Here is a 24,976-nt window from a genome sequence, read left to right as displayed (position 1 = left end):
CTATGGCCCTACAACTTAATGTAAATAATAAATACGATAGTAACACTTTAAAATGGATAAGAATAGGATCTCTGAACTGAGAAGGAATTTGTTGCTGCACTAATTAGAGGCCAGCGCTAATTTCACTGTTAAGATTCTCTCAAATGTTTTTAAAATGACAGTTTTTATACATAGAACTTAATCGGACAATTAACCTTTCCTTCTGGTATAGAATAAATAGTGATTTTTCTGTTCTAAACAAGTGTTTGTTAGCACTACTGCCAAGTCCATCTTGTGACATTTAATTACTTTGCACTGGAAAGATTGAAGTCGGATACGTTGGCAAATTCAACTGACATGTCTGTTCTGCGACTGGTATGGAAAGTAGTGTTCTACTTAGGGCTTCCGTAACCACCTCTGGTCAAACTGTGCCCTAGGTTCTTATAGTGCTTTCCTACCCAAGACATGGATAATGTATAGTTGTGCCTGCGACGTGCTTACCTAGCTACTCGAGTGCTTCAGTGATGTTTCTGGACGTAGCAGCTTTGGGAGGCGGCAAGCACTATGGCAGGTTACAAATCTTCATTCATTGTCTGGCAGTCTCAAGCTTCCATCACGTTTTTAGTGTTGGGGACTTCTACCAGGTATCAGAAATGGAATGAACAGTAGCAAGCAGGTAGTGAATGCAACTAGTTATCTCAGTCATTGTGCTAATTAGAGGCAGTTGCTGATTTCATTGTTTGGTTCTCTTGAGCTGCTGTTGAAGGATGTAGTTTTACTCACCTATGTGAATTTTCATGCGTAGGATGATCTGCTATTCATCCAAAGAGATGACCAATGGATCAGTTATTTTCTTTTAGAATTTTTTCTTTCAATATTCTTTTCAATACTTTTCTTTTAAACACGCTTAACCATAATTCCACAAGATAAGGAAGTTAAACTGTTGCTTCCTGCAAATACAAAATCATCTTCTGAAGTATGGGGAAATGTCTATTGTGTTTTTCCTGCTTCTAATGTAACTTGTTAACTGTCTTAGAGTGGAAACTGTTTACTTTGTCAATAACTACCTCCTGAGTTCAGCAATAATTGGCAAGGTATACACACCTCCAGTGGATTAAATACATTCGCTAAACACTGTGGGTTCTTTAGAGTTTGATCTTTTGATTTGCAGATTCTTGACATGGTGTCTGGAAACTATGGTGATCAACCTTGTTTTGCTCTAAGACCTTCCATGCCTTCATAAGGCGCCCTTCTTAAAATCCTGTTTCAGAGAAGTGGCTTTGACGTAAAAGGTCGATGTCCTTTGTAGTTGGTTAATATAGGCGTATTCTGCTAAGATGTTAGGGGTGTAGCCTCTCAGTTCTGTGGGTTTTACCATTCAAAGTGGGGAAGAAGTACTTCATTTAATACTCACACACCTATCAAAGGGACTGGAAACACAGAAACTGGTTTTGCCACATGATTCAAATTTTCTTTCATCTGAAGGGCTAGTCAGTATTTTTCAGAAATCTTTATTAAAGTGATGAAAACCAAAGGTGGAGACAAAACGCTATACCCCACCCCCATTAAATATAGAAGAAAACTCCAATCTGGGCTGGGGTTAATTCTTGTATTTTGTTGTTTTGAAGCACTTTTGTTTCATTGTTCTTTTAAGAATGTTTTCTGAAATGTTAAACACCATTTTATTAATAAGCAATGTAAAAAAGCATGGTGAGCAGTCACATAGCTTTAGCTTCTCAATAAAGTGTTACATTTGTTCTGTTCTTACTGTTTTCTTGTCTGTTTATCAGATAAAATATCCAAAACTAAGAACCTTTTCATTAAACCTGAAGCCTATTAAGTTGCTGCTGGTTTAAAAAAAAATTAAAAAATCAGCTGTTGTATACTGTATGATGGCACAATAAATATGTAAATATCTCATTTAGTTCCTAAAGGATGTAACTCAAGTTCTTAAAACTAATGTAAACAGAAGTGCTACTTCTTAAATAAATGTGCTGAAACTGAAAGTGTGTGCTTATCCTAGTCTTGCTAAATCACAATGAAAACCAGGAGGTTGCACATAACTAATTCTGGTAGTCCCCCTGAAAATAGCTATTTGGAGCCACTTTAGTTATTTTCAAAATGGCACCTTTTCTTTGGCTTGGGGGAGAGTACTGCTATTATTTATGAGGTAACAATCTAAATTCGTCACTTATCCCCATTTCCTTACTGTTGGGAATCCTTTCTAGCCATTGTCTTGAGGCTGCATCTGGACCGCTAACAACTACTAGGGCTTTCTGCTCTTACAGTTAAATCCTGAAGATAATGTAAAGTCGGATTAGAGTAATTCTAGTACTATGTATCTGGCGGCATTAGGGGTCTCTCAAAAAGCAGCCATGACCACTGCCTTCAGTGTCATCATATTGATCACTGTTAAAGCAAGCAAACCAAATCAAAATCAATACAGCAATCGGAGAAAAAAACCCCAACGTTTTGGATTTATGACTGAAGCAGAAGAGCTATTGCTGCTTCTGTCAGGCATGAATTCCATGGGACAGAAAGGCACCATTGTTTTCTATGCAGGATAATTATCTGGTATCTCTCTTTGGCTGAAATGCTACTACCTGGAGGTAGATTTTGAACCACTGAAATGATTTCAATTAGCAATTTTGTGTATAGGTTACAGATGCTCAAATAGACTTTTATTCTTGTAGAGGAGATGCTCAGATAAATTTAGTGAAGAAATAAAAGCCTGAAAACAATTTCCCAGCACTCGCTATGTGGAAATCTACAGAGGTTACTGACTTAGCAGCATACACTGGACTGAAGTACGTTAAGACTCATGAAAAGATAAATCTTTTCCTATTCCAGCCAAGATGGTGTGAGACAAGGCTCCATGCCTACTGTCAGATGCAGGCATATTTCAAATGAAAATCTTTATTTCTGTATTTTAATGTTGTAAGTTTGCCAGAGAAAAGTGAGAAAAATTAATTTAAAGTTGTTTGGGGGTTTTGTTTTTTCACTCAAGCTATCTTTCTGCAAATTTCCAAATACTTTGTGAAATTGTGAAATCCAGCGTGTTTCCTACAAGTGTGCATATGGCTCTGGAACAGACAAAGAGTTATGCAACCTCCTCTAAGTCAATTTTTATTCTGTGTGTAATGATAATACAGAAAATATTTAGTGGTGAAGGCAGAAAGATAGAATTTATCATCTTTCAACACAGGTGGGATTTATTCCAGGTGTTGAGGTAGAGCTAGAGGAAAAAAAGGTGGGAATTTCAGAAGCCTACAAACAACCTAATGAGCAAATGATGTTGTTTTTAGTAAATGCTTTTGAAGAGTCCACTTTTTTTGCAAATATATACTGTAAGCACAATATGTTCTTTCTAATATTGTAACTTCTATTATTTTCAAATCTGATTTTAGTAATTTCTAAAAGGCCTCAAACTTGCCTCAGTTGTAAGATGTCCTTGAAGCCTTAGTTTTGTTATATGCAGAATACTACCATTAGCTGTGCTATTAATTATAGTATTCATCTTCTGTGAATTGTAGAAGTGCGGTTTCTTATAACCGTTTGCCTCTTCTGGGAAGAAATACCCCAAGACATGAAATAATCAAAAATCCCAATAATGTGTCACTACTGAAGTAACCAAACAACTTTTCATTTGTGGAGCACGTCATCCAGATAAAATGTTACCCCTGTGGTTCACCTGACTTCTGACTTCCTGGTAAAATTTAGTGGAGGCAGCAGCTGCAGTTTGAATTCTCTTACCTGTCACACAAATTTTACAGAGTGCAAATGGATTTTTTTAAATCATTCCCAAAACTACTTCTGTACACTGGAAAAAAAAAAAGTCTTCATTCCAGCCAACAGCTTAGCATGAGGTCTGAGACATTAAATATATGTCTCATGGAATACAATCACCTGTCCAGTCTGATACTTGTTCTTAATTAATGATGCTGTGTCCTATAAGGACCAGATACACTCAAATTCTGGAAAATAAAAGTGATTTTTTTTTTTTGTCAATAATGAAATCACAGGCTCTGCAAATGCACAGGACCCAGAGACGATACACACCTAAAACTTATCCAGAGTGGCTGGGAAGCAGATTAATTTTAAAGGCTATGGCTTGTTTCTGGTTTCAGTTGATGTACAAGCCCCTCTCCCAACCACAGTTAGGTAAGTCTTTTGGCATGTTTCACAGAACAGATTAGATGCAAATAACATTTTAAACCACTTTTAACTATGGGCACTGGATAACTGAATAGACAATTAAAAGACCAAAGTCAGGGCAGTGTTACAGAAGGTTGTTTCAAGTAGGCACAATACTTCCTAAGCACAATAATCTGTTTTAATACAATATCTAGCTTCAATTATTATTCCTTCCTCTTTTCACTTATTTCCCAAACATGGTAATAAATAAGCTGTCATGTGACTAACTACTTCTATACATTAAATCTCATGCAGGTGTTTTGTAACACAATTTGCCTTAATGGAGCTATCTTAACTTCCAAGAAGACTTCAGTTCTAGATTTCATTCCTAGTGAGCGCTGGTTCCATGTAAAATGATCTTACCACCCACGTTCCTTCTGACAGAAACTACTGGGCACGCTTTAGTGCTCTGCTAGCCAGGCCACACAAGGGAATTGCTGTCACCTTGCAGCCCTCGTGTCCCCATGTTCCAGAGCCTCAGCAGCAGTACTCACAGTAGTATCTTAAGTATGGATCTGTTTTCCCCTCCTTCAAAGTCTGCTTTCTGCTTCGCACCACAACAGACTGTGGGATGGGGTCAGATTGACAGTAGATCGCTCCTCTGAACTGTAATGCTTCTAATGTTTTAACATATTCAGGGCAATGGGAGCAGTTCATGTACCTTCAGCACAGGACAAAGTGACTGAATTTTCAAGAGTTCCTGTAGTTCGGAGAGCTACTGTCCTTTCAGGGTTCTGCTGGGAAAAAATCCACTCTGGAAGATGTGTACTTACTGCCATTAATACAGAACGCAGGAGCAAAGAGCCAACATGATTTTACGTGCATTTTTGTACAGAGGATTAATCATATTGGGAAGCAGCTAAACGAATCCGTCTCCTCGCGGAGTTGTTGCAGCAGAGCATCGCGACGGCTACGACGGAGCCCTTTCCTTGAATTCCCACGGGGAACGGGCAGATAAAACGCGGCGGGGTTTCACACGGAATCCCTGTGCAGCACGGGGAGACTGTGGGCCCGGGCGGGCAGGGCCTCCGCCGCCGCCCCGCTGCCTGCCGCCCGAGCACCAACCGACCACGGGTTTCGGGGCGCCGCCTCAGGGGAGAGGGGAATCGGGACGGGACGAGCTGCTCTGCCGACCGAGGGGCCTCCCATCTAACAGCCGTGGGGCGGGCACCGCTTCCCGTTACGGCGTCACATCCGCTCCCGCGCGCGGCCTTACGGGTCCCTTCGTTGCCGTAGTGACGGAAGCCTCCTCCGCCTCTTCCGGCTTCGCATGGCGCCGTCTCTTCCGGTGCGGGGAGTAATATGGTGAGTGGCCCCCGCGGGGGGCACTAAGGGGTGGGCGGGAAGTCGTGTATGGGAGCGAAGTGAGGTGGTGGTGGCGGCAGCAGCGGTGGCGGTGTGGGGTGGCCGTTCCCGGGCGGGTGCCCTGCCTCTGCTGCGGCGGGGCAGGACGGAGCGCCCCGGGCCTGCTGCCGGCCCGGTCCGGCTCGGAGCGCGCCGCCGTCCCCGGTTCCGCTGCTGGCGCGAGCCCCGCCGGGCCGGCGGTGACGTGGCTGCGTGCAGTTGTTCCGCCCCCCCCCCCCCCGGCCGGGCCTCCGCCACGTTTATCCGCGGGCAGCCTCACCCGTTACCATTAGCCGAGCGCGCCGCCAGCGGGGCGGGCAGCCTGGGGGGCAGGAAGTGCCCCTTGGCCAAGGCGGTGAGGCGGCCGTTAACGGCTCCGGGGCGCGGGAGGAGCGGGCGCTGTGGCTTTCCGTGTAATACTTCCTCTTCAGGAACTCCCCCCCTCCCCCCCCGCCTGTGTGTCCCCGGTGGGTCTGTGGGGCAGCGGTGGGCGCGTAGGCCACGTCGGAGCGAGCGGTAGGTGCTCGGCCCTGTAAGGCGATGGTTTGGGTCTGGGCCTCGAGGTTTTCCTTCAGCACCAAATCAGCCGGGGGAAGGAAACCCCCGTGGGGAGACACCGGCTGCCCGGCCCCTGCCGCCCCGTGTCGGTGAAAACGCAGGGTTGCTGCCCCTGGCGCCTGCGGCTTGTGTCCCGAAGACGAAGGAGAGGAGTCATTTTTCAGGGGATGAGTACCGCCTGTGCTCGTTCAGCTGGGTGTCTAAACTTCCCCTCTTGATGCTGGGCACAAACGAATTGACATTGGTATCAGTCACAGGTGCTGTCACCTGTTGGCTTTGTAGGAGCAGATGTTCACACTCATTGTAGAAGTATTTCCTGTACAGTTGTTCCAGCACGACATGGGGACCTTCAGTGGCTGAGGCGTGGGGTAGCTGCCCTCCTGCTCAGCACAGATGTGTTTCTCTCCATTGTGTTGCCACAAGTTTAGGAGCTAGGGAAGCTTGAATGCCAAAGTGCAACATCTGCTGAATTAGAACTTGCTTCCTGGGGTGAACTATGGATAGCCTGAGTTTGCGTGGGGTTCTTCTCTGTGTACAGAATACACCACTTTAATGCACAGCATCCTCTATAAGAGTGGGGGTGTGGCACAGTGCAGTTAGGCAAAGGGCATACTGGGAAAGCAATGGGTGTTAAGGCAACAGAGTAACCTTCATAAGCAGGCAGTCCACTGCCTGTTAAAAAAGCTTTCCAAAGTGTTCTTTCATCCTGCATGTCTTTACTGAGGAAAAAATCTCATCATGTAATGATTTGCTAGTAAAGAAAATAGTAAGTGCCAGCCTTTTGCCCTAGGTGAGCAAAACTTGGGATCTATACTACTGCTTTTTTAATTGAGGACACCAAAACGTATATGTATTTCTACAGATACTATGAAATACAGCTGTGTTGACAACTGTGTCTGTAAGTTCATTGAGTCTGTTTTGGTAACCAGCCTGTTAGCTTGTCTTTTTGTCTGCTGCTGGCAGTTACAGGTGCAATAGCTTACAATCAAACCTTATTTCTTCCAACCCCGAATTGCTGCATATGACAGACCACCCATTACAAGTCCACAAATGTCTATTGCAAATCAGAAGGGCTTTTCATGTGGAAAGCTCACTTCTTTGTGGGGAGAGTAGAATGGAAGACGGATAACTAGAAGCTTTAGCTCTCTGAGGAAGGGGAGCAAGTGGCATAGTTGGTGAATTTTTCTGGTAGTCTGTTCCCTGTCACACTTTGAGGAGAGCCACGTAGCATCCCCCTCGCTCCCATCTCCTACATGCATGTATGTCCTCTCCACCCCAGGAAAGGAGAGGGAGCGTCTACAGTGATTACATCTACTATGTGTGTTTAGGTTAAGCCAGGACTGAGATTGTTTGTATGTCTTGTTGTGTTACTGGCCTTGTGTCCACCACATTATGGATGATACCAGCATTTTTTTTTTATTTCTGTGATGGGTTCTCATTTATATATATATAAAAACAATATTTTCCTGTTTTATAAACTGGTTGGTTTTGGTTGGGATGTGTGCTTTGATAAAGAAAAAATATTTGTGTTTTCAGAACATCTGTAGTAGTTTTACTTAAATAAAAGTAACCCCCCCACACTCTTTGAGTGGTATTTCAAATGGTATAAGTCATTCACCATTTTCTAATATAATAACCATGTAAAATCATAGAATGGTTTAAGTTGGAAGGGACCTTGAAGATCATCTAGTTCTAACCCCACTGCCGTAGGCAAGGACACCTCCCACTAGATCAGGTTGCTCAAGGCCTCATCCAAGGTTACCAAAAAATATTCCTGAATTTAATGTTTGCAGGCTATCTGTAATTAACAAAAAACTCATTCTGATTCTTTAGTATAATTATGAAAATTGTTCATAAATTAAGATTTCCTTTTTGTTAATTTAAACTATGGTTTAAGTAAAATTTTTAATTCTTTTTTTTTTTTTTTTAAGGGGACAATACACCTGTTCCGCAAATCACAGAGGTCATTGGTTGGCAAGTTAACACATGAGTTCAGGCTGGTTGCAGCAGATAGGAGGGTAAGTGTTTCTTAAACCAGGACGTTAGTGAATAATACTAAAAAAGACATCATCTGTGATAAGTTAAGTTAAAATGCGTTATTAACTTGAGTATATTTTGAGAATATGTCTTTGAAAATTTCGAGCTGCGCTAAAAAAAAATAATCCAGTTGTGAAGCTGGATTCCTTCCTGTGCATTGTCACTGTCAATTAGTGTTCTCCAGAATTGTACTTATATTTAATGCATTCAATAGAACTGTAAGCTGAATATACACAGATGTTTTTGGGACCTAAGTTCCAGCACAAAGAAAGGAACCCAGTAACATAAAGTTGTATAAGTCTGTCTTCAAAAGTTGGATGGTGTGTGCTGTAATTAAATGCAAATGTTATACAGGGGTGAATTTTTATACCAAAAATGTATTTTAAGCATGGTGCACAAGCACTGTTTATAAACGAGTTTTGAGACAATCTTTAAAGTTAAAAGTAGAATTAGGGCTTGTTCTGAAATTAGTTGTAAATTTTGGGGAGGGAGGAGAACCCAGTTCTGCTTGCATGATGAAGTACTGTAATATTGTGTTTTTAAAACTAGATAGATATATTTGTGTCTTGTGAATTTTGGAAGATGTAAAATACGTTATTTATTCTCATCAACAGTCCTGGAAGATCTTGCTGTTTGGTGCTATAAATTTAATATGTATTGGCTTCCTGCTAATGTGGTGCAGCTCTACAAACAGCATAGGTAGGTGGCTCTCTTGTACTGAAACTATGTCCAACTAGCATGTGTTTCTTAGCTTGTGAAGTTCCAACATACTAAAAAAGCCAAGTTCAGCATGTAATGGAGTTAGGTAGCTGCACAGCTGGGTTCGGAAAGTGCTTCCTTTTGATTTGCCACAGGCAGTTTAGAGCCATTTCTCGCATCCGCAAGTGTGGATGGGTGAAAGTCCTTCAAAGTTTGCAAGGTTTTCCAGACCTGCTGGTCATTTTCTTCCTGCAGTACCCTCTTTATCTTTAAGATTGCAAAAAAAGTACATTTCCAAGCTACTCTTCAAACATGACAGTTCCTTATGTAAATAGTACTAGTGATGTATACAGACCCTCACTTGCAGTTGAATGAAAGTGCTTGAAGTTAAATATATTGGAGTGTTTTGGACATTCATATTATATACACATACAAAAGACAGAGACTTGCTCTGTCAGCAAAGAGAATTTATGTAGATAGAAGATGAAAAAGAGCTGCACAAGAGGGACTTAGAACAATATAAGTGATTTCTGCATTGAAAAAATTTAATATAATTGTAATATTTGCTTTTTTTTACAGCTTTAACTGCTTACACATATTTGACAATCTTTGACCTTTTCAGGTGAGTTTTTTTCCCCATTTAGTTTTACTGTTGATTTGTGCCTGTCTTTGTCTATTTCTATACATATTTCTATACATTTATTTACAGATACAAACACATCTTATTTAGTCATCAGTACAGAAACAGTAAATGGTTTTGTGGACATTGGTGTCTTGCGCACTAGGTAAAGGACCCCACTTTGAGACAACAGTTTGAATGTAGTTTAAATGAGTATAAAATTGTACATCACAATGATGATAAGAAAGACCATATCTGCATTGAGAATGACTAGTAAGAAAGCAGTTCAGTCATGAATGTCTCTGTGCAGATGCGTAACAACATAAAACAGAATCTGGCATCAAACTGTTACCTGGTGGTTGACTTGGAACCCTGATGCCACAGTCGTTGGTTCTGAAGTATCCATCAGTTTTAGCATCAGAAAACAAGGAGTATCCTGTTTCTGTTTCAAAATATTTCAGGACCTAGATCCCATGCACTTTACCAATATGGTCATTAGATATTTTTAGTATTTTTCCTGTTTCCTAACAAAATTATACTAAAAGAACTTTAAGTATGAAAGTTCTAAACACTTCTGATAATACTGATAATACAGACATGAAATATATTCAATTCTTACTTGAGATGCACATCAGTAGCAGTGGTTGGGAAATAAACTGCATAAAAAGCATGGTTTTTTTTAATTATTAACCTACATTATCTTCCTTTATAAGCTCACTAGTTTATAAAAAGCGGAGATCAGCTATCTGCACTCTGTTTCACCCACTGCATACTATAGCTTATCTGACTGATAGTAAAACATTTATAAATAACAACAGCAAACGTGCAGAAAGGAAGAGGAATGACACAGGCACAAAAATGCTTAACTTGATCTGTGACTGCATTAGAATGGTGATATAACTTTAATGAATCTCATAATTTTCTTGGAATTTTGTATCTGCTGAGTTTTGTCACCTTGACTCAAAATTCCTTTTCCACCTTGGGGAAAGTTTTGATTTTGTATTTTGTATTTGTCTAGAATATTATTTTTTTTTTGTTATTTTTAGGAATATCCCTGATGCATTAGGTTAATTAGTGGATGGACTAGAAGATTATCCTAACTCACAGCAATCTCTTTCAAGAGTTTTGATTGGCTGTAAGGGAGAACAGTGCTCAGTAATTCTGTTGCAAAAATCGACTTCTCGTTCTTTCATTCTTTTCATCTTCTTGATTATTTATAATAGTCTTACTGAGTATATGAATTTACTATTTTGTATATGAGCAGTATTATTTCCTCTGCTTTGGTTTTACTCCACACAGCTATGGATCAGGTTGTGAGGATGTGATTGTTCAGCAGCTGTGGGGACGAGTTCTTGATCCAATCTGATTTAGCATTCCCATTAATTAAGAAAGGGCTGCATAAAGGCACAGGTGGCACTGAATCCGGGTGGGTTTCAATAAAAAAAAAAAATGTCCAAAGGGGTCAATAGAGGAAAAACAGGCAAAGGAAATGAGACTCATCCTAGAAAAATTCAGGCTTGTACCATGGGGATAAAATAATTGGAATTTCAGATGTTCAATATGAGAGAAAAACTTGGAAAGGAAATAGCAAGAGAGACCTGTGGCTGTCAGTGAATAGCCAGTTAGATTAGAGCTTGTGTAGAAGAATGCAGCCAGAAAAAGTAAGTCTGTTTTGGCCATATATGTAGACAAATTACACTGTGGAAAACAAAGGCAATACTTGGCATAGCCTGAGACTTATTCTAGAGTGCTAAATCTAGTCTATGGTATATCTCTAAAAGAAGAGTTTAATGGAGAGCTTACTTTACTGTTTCACTGGGATACAAAGGAAGTGACATAAATGTGACATTCCTGTCATCTTGCTTGTCATGTTCTTTCTCATTTAAATGGCCTTTCTCAGGTTACAGTATTTCTAGGCAAGTTGATAAAGCACATGTAAGAAGACCATTTACTGGGTGTCTAGTTTAATATTTTCATAGGCTTTTGCTTTGTACTTTTCATTACTACGTGTGACGTTACTATGTGTGATACCAGACAGTATTAAAAGGATTTTCTCAAACTACCTTTGCCTGTTAGTCAGATACTGGGGTGCCTGGTCTCATGTGCTCCAGGTCCCTTTCAGAGAAATTCATGGAGTGCATGCAGATTAAACACTGGTTGTGCTGTTTTATGTCAGGACCTCAGTGTGAAAATGCATTCCATTTGGAGTTATGGTAAACTTGATTTAGGCTGAGGGGTGTTCTACATTGAAGAAGGTCGGTAGTAGCCTTTGTAAGCACAACATGCCATAAGTACAGCATTCGGCTGTCTCCTGTCTCGGTGTAAGGGATTAGACCAACTACCATTCTGCTAAAATTATTTGCTGCCCTTTTTATGGGAACAGCTGAGACATCATCATGCAGTCTCAGTGTTATTCCCAAGCACAACCTTTTCTGGATTCACTGGAACCCTCATTATGACAGTGACTGAGGGGTTGAGTTCATGGTAAGACGTAGTTATATCCATTTGTTCAGCTCTTATGGCTGAAGTGTATATTTGTAGATTATCCAGTTTGTAAAGGCTGCAGTTACTTATCATAGTCTAATTCTCCCCCTTTTTCAGTTTGGTAACATGTCTAATAAGCTACTGGGTAATGATGAAGAAACCCAGCCCAGTCTATTCATTTGGGTAAGTACTAATAACAAGATTTAGCATTCGATAAGACAATGTTTGATGCGTTGCTGACTATCATTGCCTGTATCCCCTAACAGTCATGACTAACAATCCGTGTGTAAAGACCCTTAAAATAAGGAGACCCAAGACTGATGCTGTATAGAACAGTTACAGAATAGGGGAGGGACAGGAAAAAGAATTAAGCAATGCTGAATTGTAAGCTGTTTGCGACAAGTGGAGTGTTGGTTTAAAAAGATCAACAAAATAATGACTATAAAATAGTTCTATAAAGTTTCCAGTTTCTTCCCATCAATCTGCTCTTGAAAGAGTTGGAAATAGTAGGTCTGTCCTGCTGGTTCTTGCACAGTCCAGAATGCATTTGATGCATTGTTCCACGTTCAGTGTTTCTAAACTGAATTCTCAAATTTCAGGTTTGAAAGGTTTGAAGTTCTAGCCGTATTTGCATCTACAGTTCTGGCACAGCTTGGTGCTCTTTTTATACTGAAAGAAAGGTAGGGTATATGTACCATTTTCTTTATTTTTTTGTTACGTATGAAGATATTCCAGGCTGAGCAACAGCGTATGCATTCTACAAATATAGAGAGATACTGTAGAGAAAAGTTCATCTTTTTTTAAAACATTGCTAAACCTTACTGCTCACTTAAATTGATTACATTACAGGTAGGCTTCAGATGAAATGATAAGAATCAATAAATGTAATTAAACAGCTTTCAAGGAAAAGACTCAATATTCTTAAGAATCATATTTTCCAAAAAGTTAGATATTTCATTTAATGGATTTCTCTATGCATCTTGACTTTTTAAGTTTGTTAATAAATAAAACTTCTTTTATTATTTTTTTCTTCAGTTACTTCATGAAGTAAAGCAACTTCATAATATATTAAGGATCTGAATGTTTAGACTATTAACTTCATCAGTCCCTCAAAATTTGCTCAAATATTAATTTGACATACTGTCTACGGTTGGAAGCATTTGTATTTCAGGAGGTTAGCCTGAAATTATCTTAGTCTTTAAAAATGAAGAGGCTTTTGTTAACATCTGGAATTTAAAACTGGGGCAGCATACCTTCCAGTTTTCTATTCAAGAGCTCTGTTTTCTCCATAAAGGGCTATGTTAACAACTTAGCAATTTTATACTATAGGTTGAACTGCTGTATGGATAATACATTGGAATGAATTCTAATAATGATGCACTGTCAAAGCCTCCCAAGTTTTCGAACATCAATTTTAGGAAATTCCCAAAACTTATTATAGGTTTTTGTTACAGCTGAAGCTCATTTCTTATTTTACTGGTGGGTAAAAAAAAAATTATATCTCCACCGCAGTATCCCACATCTACTTTATTTGGCCTTGCTTAGTGAGAGGCTCTAAGTCAGGGATTTCAGACTTAGTTTGTTGTGGTTACCAACATGGTGGTGGCAGTAGCAGTATTTTTTGGCATGTTCATTTAGAAGCATCTTTTTATTGTGTTGGCAGCATTCATGGTAGCTAGCACCTATGTGGCACAGTTTGGAAATAGTTGGAAAAATCTAAATTACACCCTGATTCTTTTCAGTGTTAAATGCTTTCATCACTTATAAAAACTGCTGTGCTTATTTAAGCAATTCATTTTTTTTGCAGTACTGTATCTGTCAGTTTCTGTTTATGAATGGCAGCTAATTATTCAGAACTGAAAAAATATGTTTCAGGTATCAAGGTTTTATTGTATGAATATAATTCAAATTTTCAATTATTTTTGTAGTGCAGAGCGGTTTCTGGAACAACCTGAGATACACACGTAAGAAATTATTTTGACATGTAAAACTGTAGTTTTTCCAGTGTCCCTTTGCGTTTCTAATTATTAATCTAGCATGTAATAATTATGCAAGTACATTCAACACAATTGTTTTTGGTACCTTGGCATTTGTTTCAAACTATGTGCAAGTTATATTGCAAATGTTTTTTTCAAGGTACAACTGAAATGTAATGCATGTGCTCTCATAAATAATGATTTAACTATGTATTGCTGGTTTTGCTAGTTTAGTTGTTCTAATTTGTTATGGAGGCCTCTTGGAAGGCCAGGTATGGGGGGGGGGGAAGGGCGCTGTGATCTTTACGGAGTTGGAGGTGTTGCAAAGATGGTGAAGACTAGAAAAACTATGGGGAAAGGCAAAGAAGGTGTTATGGGGCAAAAGACTGGGGCGTGGCAGGTATGGTGAAGTTGTAGTTCTCCAAGGAAAGGGCAGGGACATAGGGCGTAATTCCGTAGGGAACTAAGCTTTTTTAGCTCTGCTGCTGAGGGGACAATGTATTTGTGTCTTCAAAGGACAAACATATATGTGTGTGTGCATATATGCAATTAGTTAAGAACTGTTACTCAACAGTATGAACATTATGTACAGCCTGATGTGATAACAGTAACGTACAAAGTTCAGTGATCTCATATAACCCTTAAAATGATAACGCACTGCCAGTTACTACGTATTACACTAGTTTATCTTACTCTTGTTTTCAGTCTCAGTGAAAGATACCAAGCAAAGTATTTTGATATTGTTAGTAGTAATTACAGTTTGATTTCATGTTTTGCGATGATGTGAAATTAAGATACTTTTGTTTTTCTTCCCATCCCTAGGGGGCGACTGCTGGTTGGTACTTTCGTGGCTCTCTTTTTCAACTTATTTACAATGCTTTCCATTAGGAATAAGCCTTTTGCTTATGTCTCTGAAGGTACGTGATAAATTTATCTATACGAAGAATTGGGAAAAGATTTTAATGTTCCTATTTTTATCAAGGTATAACTTGTCTGGTAACTTTCTTAACTAGTGGGTATATATTACTATTACATTCATTAATATAACTTGCAGTTTAGAATTGACATCCAAACCTCAACTCTCGTTTGGTTATAGGGCTCTCTCAGCAGTATGTAGTCATTAATATAATAAACTGGGTGTCATTTTAATGCTGAAATACCCTTTATTTTCAGTCTTTTGGATTCAACCAGTGAAGGTCATCTGACAGATATCAGAACTTTGAAGGCATTTTGTGGATATATTAATGGATTAAAAATAAATGTCATAATTCTTCTTAATAGCTCTTTTACCTTGGACTTTTACACTGTGAAGTAGGCTTGCAGTCATTCCTGCTAACTGTAAATTGCTTATAGTTATATATTATTCTTTATATTGTATAAAAGATAATTATGATCGTTATAATCTGCCATTATATTTGTATTTAATCAGTTCAGATGATTATGAGAGACTGCCTGGAAAAGTCACTTCGTTGGTTTTTTTTTTTTTCAAGTGACAGTGAATCTGTTGAGATACATTTACTCATTCACAGTGTATTGGGTTCCCTTAAAATAAAACTTTAAGTGTACTTTAAAATTGATATCTTTACTCGTAGTAATTTTACTACCTTTTTTCTTTTGCAGCTGCCAGCACAAGTTGGCTTCAGGAGCACGTTGCAGATCTTAGTAGAAGGTAAATTTTTATAATGTTTTTCAAAATTGGTAGTTTCTGGAAGGTGGTGTTGTTTTTTGTGTATAGTAACAATTTGGATGGGTATTGAGGCATAAACTGTTGTGTATTAGAGCTTTTAAAATAGCTTTACCTACCCTACATCTGGTGTATGAACTCTAGAGCAAACACTGTCTCTCATATTTCCCAGATACATCAATCTAATAGAAATACATCTCCTGCATAACTTTCTTTTTGAATGTGTTCAGTACATCATATGTAATTCTCCTTGGATGAGGTGAGGTAAACTAGCTTTGTCCTGTACAGGCTTGAACTGCATTTCTCAACAATCATTATCCAAGTTATGTATTTTGTAGTAATTTGTGTTTATTTACTCTATGAGTCGGATGCAGTTGCAGTTTAAATGTGATATGAGAGACAGGTTACTCACTGAAACATAGCTATGGAAACTCCTTACCTGTCCAGCAGGAAACTGGAAAGTCTGTATCTTCCAGCAGTGATGCTCATTCATCTTGTCTGTTAACTCTCTGGCTTGTATTGGATATCTGAATGCGAGAGAACGTTGTTTGCAAATAATTTTGTCAGATGTCAGAAATGTTTATTTTCAGCCATATATGTTCTTCCAAGTACTTATGCTGCCAGTATCAAAAAATGTTAAACCATATTGTATAACATGTTAAGTATGCTGCAAAGCCCATCTGTTTCTGCATGTTGTGATTTTTGTATACAGTTGAGGAATGCAGAGAATGCTGGTTTGTTAAACAGAATTTATTTTATACGGGTATAAGGTACTATACCATCAGACCCAAATTCTGCAAAACAGCTTTGGAAGACAAGCAATAGGTGTCCCAGGTACCTATTTAACACCTTTTTGGTGTTTAAAACAAAAAAAGTGGATAGCAATCACAGACACTAGCAGAGTTTTTCTTTAACAAAGTGGTAACACAGTGTTATAGGGAAGGATGCAGATGGACACATTGAAGGGCTCCAAGATCAAGAGTCTAGAATTACTACTGGGTTTTGAGATAACCTGTAGACAGTCATGCCAACAGTTTGGTTTTTTTTAATTATTAAATTTGGTTAGTGTGTATACAGCTATTTCAGATGTGTTCTGTGAAGCTGTGCTGATTACAAAATATCTGCACCTGTGTATAATTATGTTGATTAAAATTCTGACAGGATCAGACCAGTGCATGATATCTAAACATAGGTTGGTTCTAAACAGAGGAACAAAACATTTCATGTTGTCTTTTCCTTTAAATTTTCCAGTATGTGACATGCACTTACATTCACTGGGAAGTACAGAAACCCTTTTCTCTCTTCATGCTCCCATTGATAGGAGATAATTATAAATAAATAAATAAATTTTCCCAGTGTTGCCTCATGGGTTTTTTGGTCTCTTATTCAGCTAGCTGTTCTCCTCCCTCTTTTCAGACTCCACGAATGAGTTAGCTTTGGCTTTAGAACACCTTCACACACTGAGGAGGCAGATGGGTTGAAGAATATAGATATGCAAACCCCCCAAGACTTACATACATGTAATAGCAATACCTGAACTTGTGTTGCATACAGCTGACACAGCTAGCTGTGCTATCAGAAAATAGAAAGTAGCACAAGATATGTATTTTAACACATAGAAAAACTGTGTCAAGATTAGTGTAGTATAACATTTTGTAGACAGGAAGATAGGCTTAAAGCAAATTTCACATGCAAGAGGTATTAGTTTCAGATACGAGAGATATGTGGCGTGGATCTAAACTTGATTAATTTTTGCTGACATCAGACTGTTACGGAACTTTGAGCAGAATCAGGAGGGCCTTTTCAGTCCTCAGAGGCATGATTTGCTGTGACTGCAAGGTATATTTGAAGTCAAATGCTGAAAGAGTGGGTATAACTCTCTTACGTTTTGAAGTGATGATGAACAGCTATCTGACAACTGCTTTTTCTCTTTTGTTACAGTATTTGTGGAATCATCCCAGGATTGAGTAGCATCTTTCTGCCACGAATGAACCCTTTTGTCTTGATCGATATTGCTGGAGCTCTAGCTCTTTGCATTACATATATGCTCATTGAAATCAAGTATGTACAGTTGTTTAAAAAAAAAAAAAAATTAACTCTCTTTGTATCCAGTCTATGGGAAACTGCATTTTTACGTGAAAGGAATGATCTCATCAAAAGATGTATTTTGTATGAATGGGATTTAAACTCCATGAATGTATTCTTTTCTGAAAGATGTATAGTTCAGATGAGATCAGTATGTGTCATATTCTTTAAGTGTATATAATTTAAAAGAATGAAAAAGAATCAAAATTCTTATGTCTTTCAAAAATGTGAATACGTTTTTCTTTAAAATTGCTCTTTCTCTCTAGCAATTATTTCGCTGTAGACACAGCCTCTGCTATAGCAATTGCTTTGATGACATTTGGTACCATGTATCCCATGAGTGTCTACAGTGGGAAAGTACTACTCCAGGTAAGGCAGTGTCACAAAACAAGGTTTTTTTGTGGTTTCAGTTTTGTTAAATGTTCTTATTTTTTTGAAAACATAAAATTTGTTTTAAACATTTGAATAGGAACATTTCAAGGGGGATTTGTGATGTGCTAGAAGAATTTTAAGGGCAGTAGAAATATGCATCATGAAGTCATAAGAATTTCTTGTGTAATGCCATTGGTCTCTTGTGTATTTAGACCAGACTTAAAGGCTCTCTTACTTAAACAGGGACAGTTAATTTTTATATCTTTTTTCTTCTTTTTTTTTTTTCTTCTTTAAGACAACCCCACCTCATGTGATTGGCCAGTTAGATAAACTTCTTAGAGAGGTAAGTCAGTGTATAATATGTGACACAGCTAACATTAACCATTCAGGAATATGAAGAGTTTTTGTGAGTAGTCCAAGAACATTGCTAAAGAATTACTTTTTTAATATTATTTTTTAGCTGCATGTAGAAAATATGGATCTTCCTATCTAAGATGAATAGTATCATTCAGATATCTGGAACAAATCTGTTAAAGTAGTGGAGGCTGGTGTTTTTATTAACTAAATTCAAGCTACCATTGAAGAGGTTTACAAATGTTAGTGAGGGGAGGAAAAGGAGTACAGGCAGCTGTTGACTTACAGCGTATCAAGCTGAGAAGATACTGCAATTTGACAGCAAGAGTTACTTGAAATGAGTTACTTAAATCCACTTTTTTGATAGATGTGGATGTTTAAGCGTAGCAAAAGTATAGTAGATAAGCATTAGTGGCACCATTAGCAGATATTGTCCATTCTGTAGTATGGAAGCTTTTATTTCACTACTGAAAATTCTGTATTATCCAGCTGTTTGTAAAAATACATTTCTAAAAGGATTTGAATCATTATTTCTAATTTATTTTTATATTTCTGGATGCTTGTGTAAAATTAGGTTTCAACTTTGGATGGTGTCTTGGAAGTTCGAAATGAGCATTTCTGGACATTAGGTTTTGGCACTTTGGTAAGTTATGTCTTTATTGTCTTTTTAGCCTTTAAAAAGATTTGTCAGTTACTATAATTTTTTTATTATTTTTATTTTTTAAAATATTTACATAATTTTTATTTATTTATGAAGATACTTATTCTGAAATCTTAAATATTAAAAAAAAAAGATTAAGTCAGTACTCGGTCCTTGTGTTATATTGCAAAACTTCTCTTCCCCTCTCCTTTATATTTTTTAAAGCTTTGCTATTGGTTAATATTATTTATGTATATTGCAGCTCTGGATTAAAGCATGCATTTTGCCGCTGTAGAATTGCTTTTGTGTTTTGGCAGTGAAGAAAACTCCAAACAATAGTAAAGACATTTTTCAAATGGCATATTATTGTAAATTGTCTCAGAGGGGAGAAAAAGAAAACTGTAAACCTTCAGGTACCAAAGGTCTACAGTAGAGTTATACATTTTCAGCCTTTCTAGGGGAGGGGGTGGAAAACACCATCTACAGTTGTGTAGAAAGAAAGAAAGGGGAAAGGAATGAAGGGGTGGTTTTTTGTGATACAGAATGATCACACAGACCTTAGTTATTTCTAAGTTGATGCAGGTATGTTGTGACAGCCGGAAAATTAAGACTCTTAGAATTTTTTTTTTTTCCTCTACTTCTGAATTCTTCCAGTATGCTACCCTAAAAAAAGAAAAGAAAAAGGTGGCAGCTCTGACTTGCTGATGTGAAAATAGCTTTCAATTTACTATTCTGCCACCCAAAATACTGGATCACAGTATTGTTGGATTGATCACAGATATTTATCAAACCTTTGTATCCATCCTTACCTATTGGCATCTTCCAGATTGTAGTAGAAACTTGCTGAGACCTGGATATGTTTCAGCTGCACCATCTGATGTAGAAATGACTTATATAGCACAAGCTGTGAACCATGTTCTTTATTAAATATGAACTGAAAAAGCATGTGTGGCGTTCTGTTTGGTGTCTTGTTCTCTTCTGCAGCAGTAGTTCAAGGTAAACGAGTTAGTGTTACTGAGAGGGGGGCAGGGGCAGCCCGCAGTTGTATACATGTCCAGGAGAAACTAGTCTGAGTTCCACGAGGGGCATTCCCTCTGTTCTTGCTAATGGTCCTGATTTGAGCATGTCTGCCTGTCTGTGTTGTCCTCTTGTCTGCTCCAGCAGCACAGTGATTGCACTTTTTCCTAAATATGGAGTTTGTCTGTGCTTTTTTCTTCTTTGAGGCTGCTTTTTTTTCCCCCAGCTGTTGCCTTTCCTTTCCTGCCATCACATGTTGTATTTTACAGTTTGGTTTTAAGACTCATTTTTCCTGAATGATGATCTTGATGTGTTCACAGGAGATCAATGCATTAGGAAAGATCAAAATGTATCCTAATTATGGGATTATTCAGTAAGTTTATCAATTTAGTTTGTAGTCTCCACTGTGAAAGGTCTTTGCATAATTCTCTGCAGGATAACTTACCTCTTCTTGAATGCATATGGAGAATCCTTATTGGAGCAACAGTTAACACCCAACTTATTTTTATCACTTTCTAGGCTGGATCAGTACATGTCCGAATTCGGAGAGATGCAAATGAACAAATGGTACTTGCCCATGTCACTAACAGATTGTACACATTGGTCTCTACCTTGACTGTTCAGATTTTCAAAGATGACTGGATCAGACCTACCTTATCATCTGTGCCTATTGCAAACAATATTCTGAACCTTTCGGATCATCATATTATTCCAATGCCACCTTTGAAAGCTGCTGATAATTTGAACCCTGTTACATCCACTCCAGCTAAGCCCAGCAGCCCACCGCCAGAATTTTCTTTTAATACACCAGGCAAAAATGTGAGTCCAGTCGTTCTTTTAAACACTCAGACAAGGCCCTATGGATTGGGCTTTAATCATGGATCCACACCCTACAGCAGTGTACTCAATCAAGGATTTGGAATACCGGGAATGGGAGCAACTCAAGGATTCAGAACTGGTTTTACAAATGTCCCAAGCAGATATGGAACAAACACTCGTGGTCAACCTCGACCATAATAAACACCATTATTTATTGTACTTAAGGGTATTGACTTAATTCTTTTATTACCCAATTTTTATAAACATTTGGAATGTCAAATCATTCTAAATGGCTGGGAACAAGTGCATTTTCCACATTCATGAAATGGTTAAATTGCAATGTTTTTTCTTTGCATCAGCAGTAGCCTGTGTAATGCCACAAATATTTTCCAGATTTAAGATACTTTACAGGTAGTTTTTATAGAGCGTCTATTTCTATTCGGCTTTTTACTCACTTTTTTTTTTATTTTCCCAAGAATGTATTGAGATATAGCACAACTCTATAAAAGAGTAAAATTGTGACCAGGTAGCTTCTTTTTTTTTTTTTTTTTGAGTTGCTTGCTGAATGGCTGAGAGGATAGGAAATAGCAGAACTACAAGTCCCAGTTTTTAGAGATGTTTTGATTGCTGTATTAAGCCACCTTTTGGCAAAGTCACAATTAGGTTTTGTTTGCAAAAATCCATCAATATTCATATTGTGTCCATTGTGAAGACAATCTGGCATTTCAGATTCTAACTAATTTTATGAGACCATGTTTTTTACATTTTTATTGATGCTTTTATAGAAATTCAAATGGTTCAGCAACCATTTTCTAGTTGTAAGTATTCCATATTCATCTCTGATATTTCTTCCTTTTTGGTTTAACTGCAAAATTATTTAGCAATATACTGGGAAATAAAACATTTCAAACTTAAGATTTTACAAGCACCTCTTTTTTATGATTAACCCTATTTAAGATACAGAGCAGATGGCTGTATTGTTTCTGAAGCCAGTATTTCATTTTTGATTATGGAAAGTATTCACTGATTCGATTGTGACTTTGTATTTTTCCTCTTTGTATTTTTGCTGCAGTTTCAGGGGAAAAAGTATCTATTTATATTCCTGGTTTATATCCAGAGTACAGGTCAGTGATTGCTGACAGTTCTTAGTCATTGCTGGAGTGCTTAACCTTTGGGGCACACGTGGAACAAGACTGCCTAGCTTGTCTCTGCTTTTGTATTGTCATTTTACTGTACATCTAGAAGGCCATATTTCTTCAGGGCCTTTCTTGGAGAGCTCTTCCCTCTGCTGTCTTTCTTCACTGCTCTGATAACAGGGAAAGGCCTTTCAGAAATACTGCAATTTTTTTCTGTTCTCCTGTGCAGTATGTATCTTTTTATTCCCTAGCCGATGCCTCCTCTGCACGTTCTTCTGCATCTCTTGGCTGTTGAGGAATGGGTTGCCCATTCCTATTGTTTCACTTGCAACTCAGGGTGCTATATATTGGCTTCCAACTTGTTAATCTGTATACTAAGTAAGTCTTTCCATTTGTCCAGGGTGGTTATACGGAGCTGTAGTATCTCAGGGACTCCAAAGATATTAATATGTTACCTGAAGATAATGGGTTTGATAGAGAAATCTTCTCTTGTAGAACTGAGTTGAGAAAACAGCCTTCATCTGAACTTTAAAGATCTGTGGCTTCTTCACAATGGCTGAGGATTTATTTTTCTGCATAAGGACATTGCTTTCCTTGTTTGTTGTTGTTGGTTTTTTTTTTTCCCCTCCACTACCTGTGTTTCTTGCTCCAATGCATGGGGGAGGGTGTCACTCTTGCAAACAAAGCAAGGTGACGTTCTGCATGATGGTGTCTTGCCAGGATGTTTTAGGCTGAGGGTAGTGTCCAGACTGCCACTGGTATACCGTCCATGTAAGCTACAAGTAGGGAATCTAGTTCTGTACTTCATTTGCAGCAAGAGTAATGGTTTCATTGCTGTGTTAGAAAATGTAATGATCTGGAAAACTTGCATTTAAAGATTACAATGAACTTGTAACAATTGGCTATATTTCTATGAGGTCAGTATTAGCTCAGTAATCACCTTTGTTTCATTACTCTGTCTTTGTGGAGTCTATTACACGTGCCATTGCTGCATGGAGTTCACTGAAGTACAGAACACTTGAAAAGATTCTCTGTACCTCCTGGGTGCTGAACTAGACTGCACTCTCTACAGCATCTGCAACACCTTAGAGCCAGCAGAATGTTTACAATATACTACTCTCCTGTGGCCTATTTGAGAATTGTTCCTTACTCCAGTTTCATAACCAAACACCTGCCCTTTTTCTGACATTTTAAATACGTTGTATTATATTGATTGCATGCCTATTTGTTTTTAATAGAAAATTAAAGCTCCATTTTATTAAAAAATGAAGCTGATCTTTGATTTAAAATGAGAGGGAAGAATGAGAATCCCAGAACTCTGAGTGCAATATAATCACTTTAACAAAATTATTTTTTGGAGTGATTGTTTACAATATATATTATATGTGCAGATGATAAAGATTCTTTTAGAGATTAGAACAGCTTTCTAGCTGCTTTATTGTTATGAATATATTAAGAATATTTGTTAAATCATCGCAGAGTAAAATGTCTCCTTTTATATGAGGAAAATAAAATCAGTGTCATCCTTAAATGACAAGGGAAAAGTGGTAATTTGTGTAAAAGATTTTATAGTTATTTATTTTTTAATATTGATTGTTTAAATGATGCTCTCGGGTGATATTTCAATCTCAATGAGCAGATATGTGAAACTCCAGAACTGTTTTACTGGGTCTGCTACCAATGTAGACTGGGTCCTTGTAATAATTCTACCGAAAGCATTTTAACTGCATTTTGTCTTTTCTAATTGTATTTTGCTGTTAGGTGGTCACAATCTAAATGTTTATTTGAAACATGGTAAATAAGAATTGCTAATTTATATCGTCTTCATTCCTAGTGGTAGGAATGCTGCCCCAGCTAGAGAAAAAAGAGGACTAGTACTCGCTATCATTTTGGTCTACCAGAAGATTTGGCATTGTTACTCCCTTAACTTGTTCCAGCTGTGATTGCATAGGATTGCTTCACTTGTAGGTAAATGCATTGAGCTTTAGAGAATTCGAGGGGCATGTACCATTACTTAGGCTTAAGATTCTTGTGAAAAACTCTATTGTCCTGATATAAAAGGAGCTAGAGCGCCTCCTACAATACAAGCAACTAATGTAACATGGGATTTTTTTGCAGCTTTGCCGATTGAGTAATGGGTCTTGAATTCATTCTGTTCTGTTTCCTTCATCCTGGTAGTCACATACACTTTTAGGAGGACTCTGGCAAGCCAGTGACGGCCTCTCGTGGGTGGTAGATTGATGATTTTTACTTTTTTTCCCCCTTGACTTGAGATGTGACAAATCCTATTCAGGGAGAGAACCTGTGCAGCAATTCTGCTGATTTGTGTAACTATTAGATCAGTTAAGTCCTTCAGTTGATTTCTGTCCCCTGCTGCCACCATCCAACAGGGACAGAAACTATCCGGGAACAGGTTCTTCAACATAAAGCCTGTCTCTGATTTCTGAAATTACCTGTGCTGTGCATGTCCAGATCCTAATGATCTGGACACCTAGTGATATTTAACATTGAAACTGAAAGAGATACCAGCCCTGATCTTTTCAGTTGTATTTTTTGTTTTCTGGGTGTTCTATTAAATGGCTAGACTTTCTCCTACCTGCTTGTTCTCTACTGCCTTAGTAGCGGTAAGAACCCACCTTGCATGATGTCTTAGCTTTACTGACTACTTTAGGTTCTTGTGCTTTTGGGAGCTCAGATTCTTGGATTCACATGGTTACTGGGCTGATGTAAGTTTTCCTTCCAGCAGCTATATTTTTAAATGAATGATGGATCATATAAATTGCTAAGATGATAAGCCTCCCCTCTTTATATAAACCATTTCCCAGGCTTACATCCAGTTAAGAGATGGCCCTCTTTTCCTGTGCAAAAAAAAAAAAAAAAAAAAAAACCCACAAAAAAAAACAAAACACCAACAACCAAAACAAACCCCCAAACCCAAGGAAAAAAAAAAAGAGCAAGGCTCTTTATGTTTTCTTTGTG

The 24,976-nt window shown here is 38.1% G+C and overlaps 1 protein-coding gene across 1 annotated transcript; it reads left to right on the top strand.

Annotated features, from left to right (window-relative positions):
• The first annotated feature begins 5,468 nt into the window (after nucleotides 1-5,468).
• Nucleotides 5,469-21,513, top strand: SLC30A6 (solute carrier family 30 member 6). The gene is made up of 14 exons (XM_082481001.1): nucleotides 5,469-5,478; nucleotides 8,007-8,093; nucleotides 8,727-8,811; nucleotides 9,391-9,433; nucleotides 12,032-12,097; nucleotides 12,514-12,594; nucleotides 13,843-13,878; nucleotides 14,713-14,807; nucleotides 15,511-15,559; nucleotides 17,516-17,635; nucleotides 17,926-18,028; nucleotides 18,327-18,374; nucleotides 18,960-19,028; nucleotides 20,562-21,513. Exons 1-14 carry the CDS (start codon nucleotides 5,476-5,478, stop codon nucleotides 21,057-21,059), a joined length of 1,383 nt encoding a protein of 460 aa, XP_082337127.1. The 5' UTR covers nucleotides 5,469-5,475; the 3' UTR covers nucleotides 21,060-21,513.
• The last annotated feature ends 3,463 nt before the right edge of the window (nucleotides 21,514-24,976 follow it).

Source organism: Vanellus vanellus, assembly GCF_965231255.1.
Source record: "Vanellus vanellus genome assembly, chromosome: 3".
NCBI classification, from domain to species: domain Eukaryota; kingdom Metazoa; phylum Chordata; class Aves; order Charadriiformes; family Charadriidae; genus Vanellus; species Vanellus vanellus.
This window is presented reverse-complemented; position numbering and strand designations above follow the sequence as displayed.

Excerpts from the sequence above, each read along its gene's own strand:
- SLC30A6 (XM_082481001.1), top strand. Across the intron at positions 17,636-17,925 it reads TATATGCTCATTGAAATCAA|CAATTATTTCGCTGTAGACA; the intron begins GTATGTACAGTT and ends CTTTCTCTCTAG. Across the intron at positions 18,375-18,959 it reads TAGATAAACTTCTTAGAGAG|GTTTCAACTTTGGATGGTGT; the intron begins GTAAGTCAGTGT and ends GTGTAAAATTAG.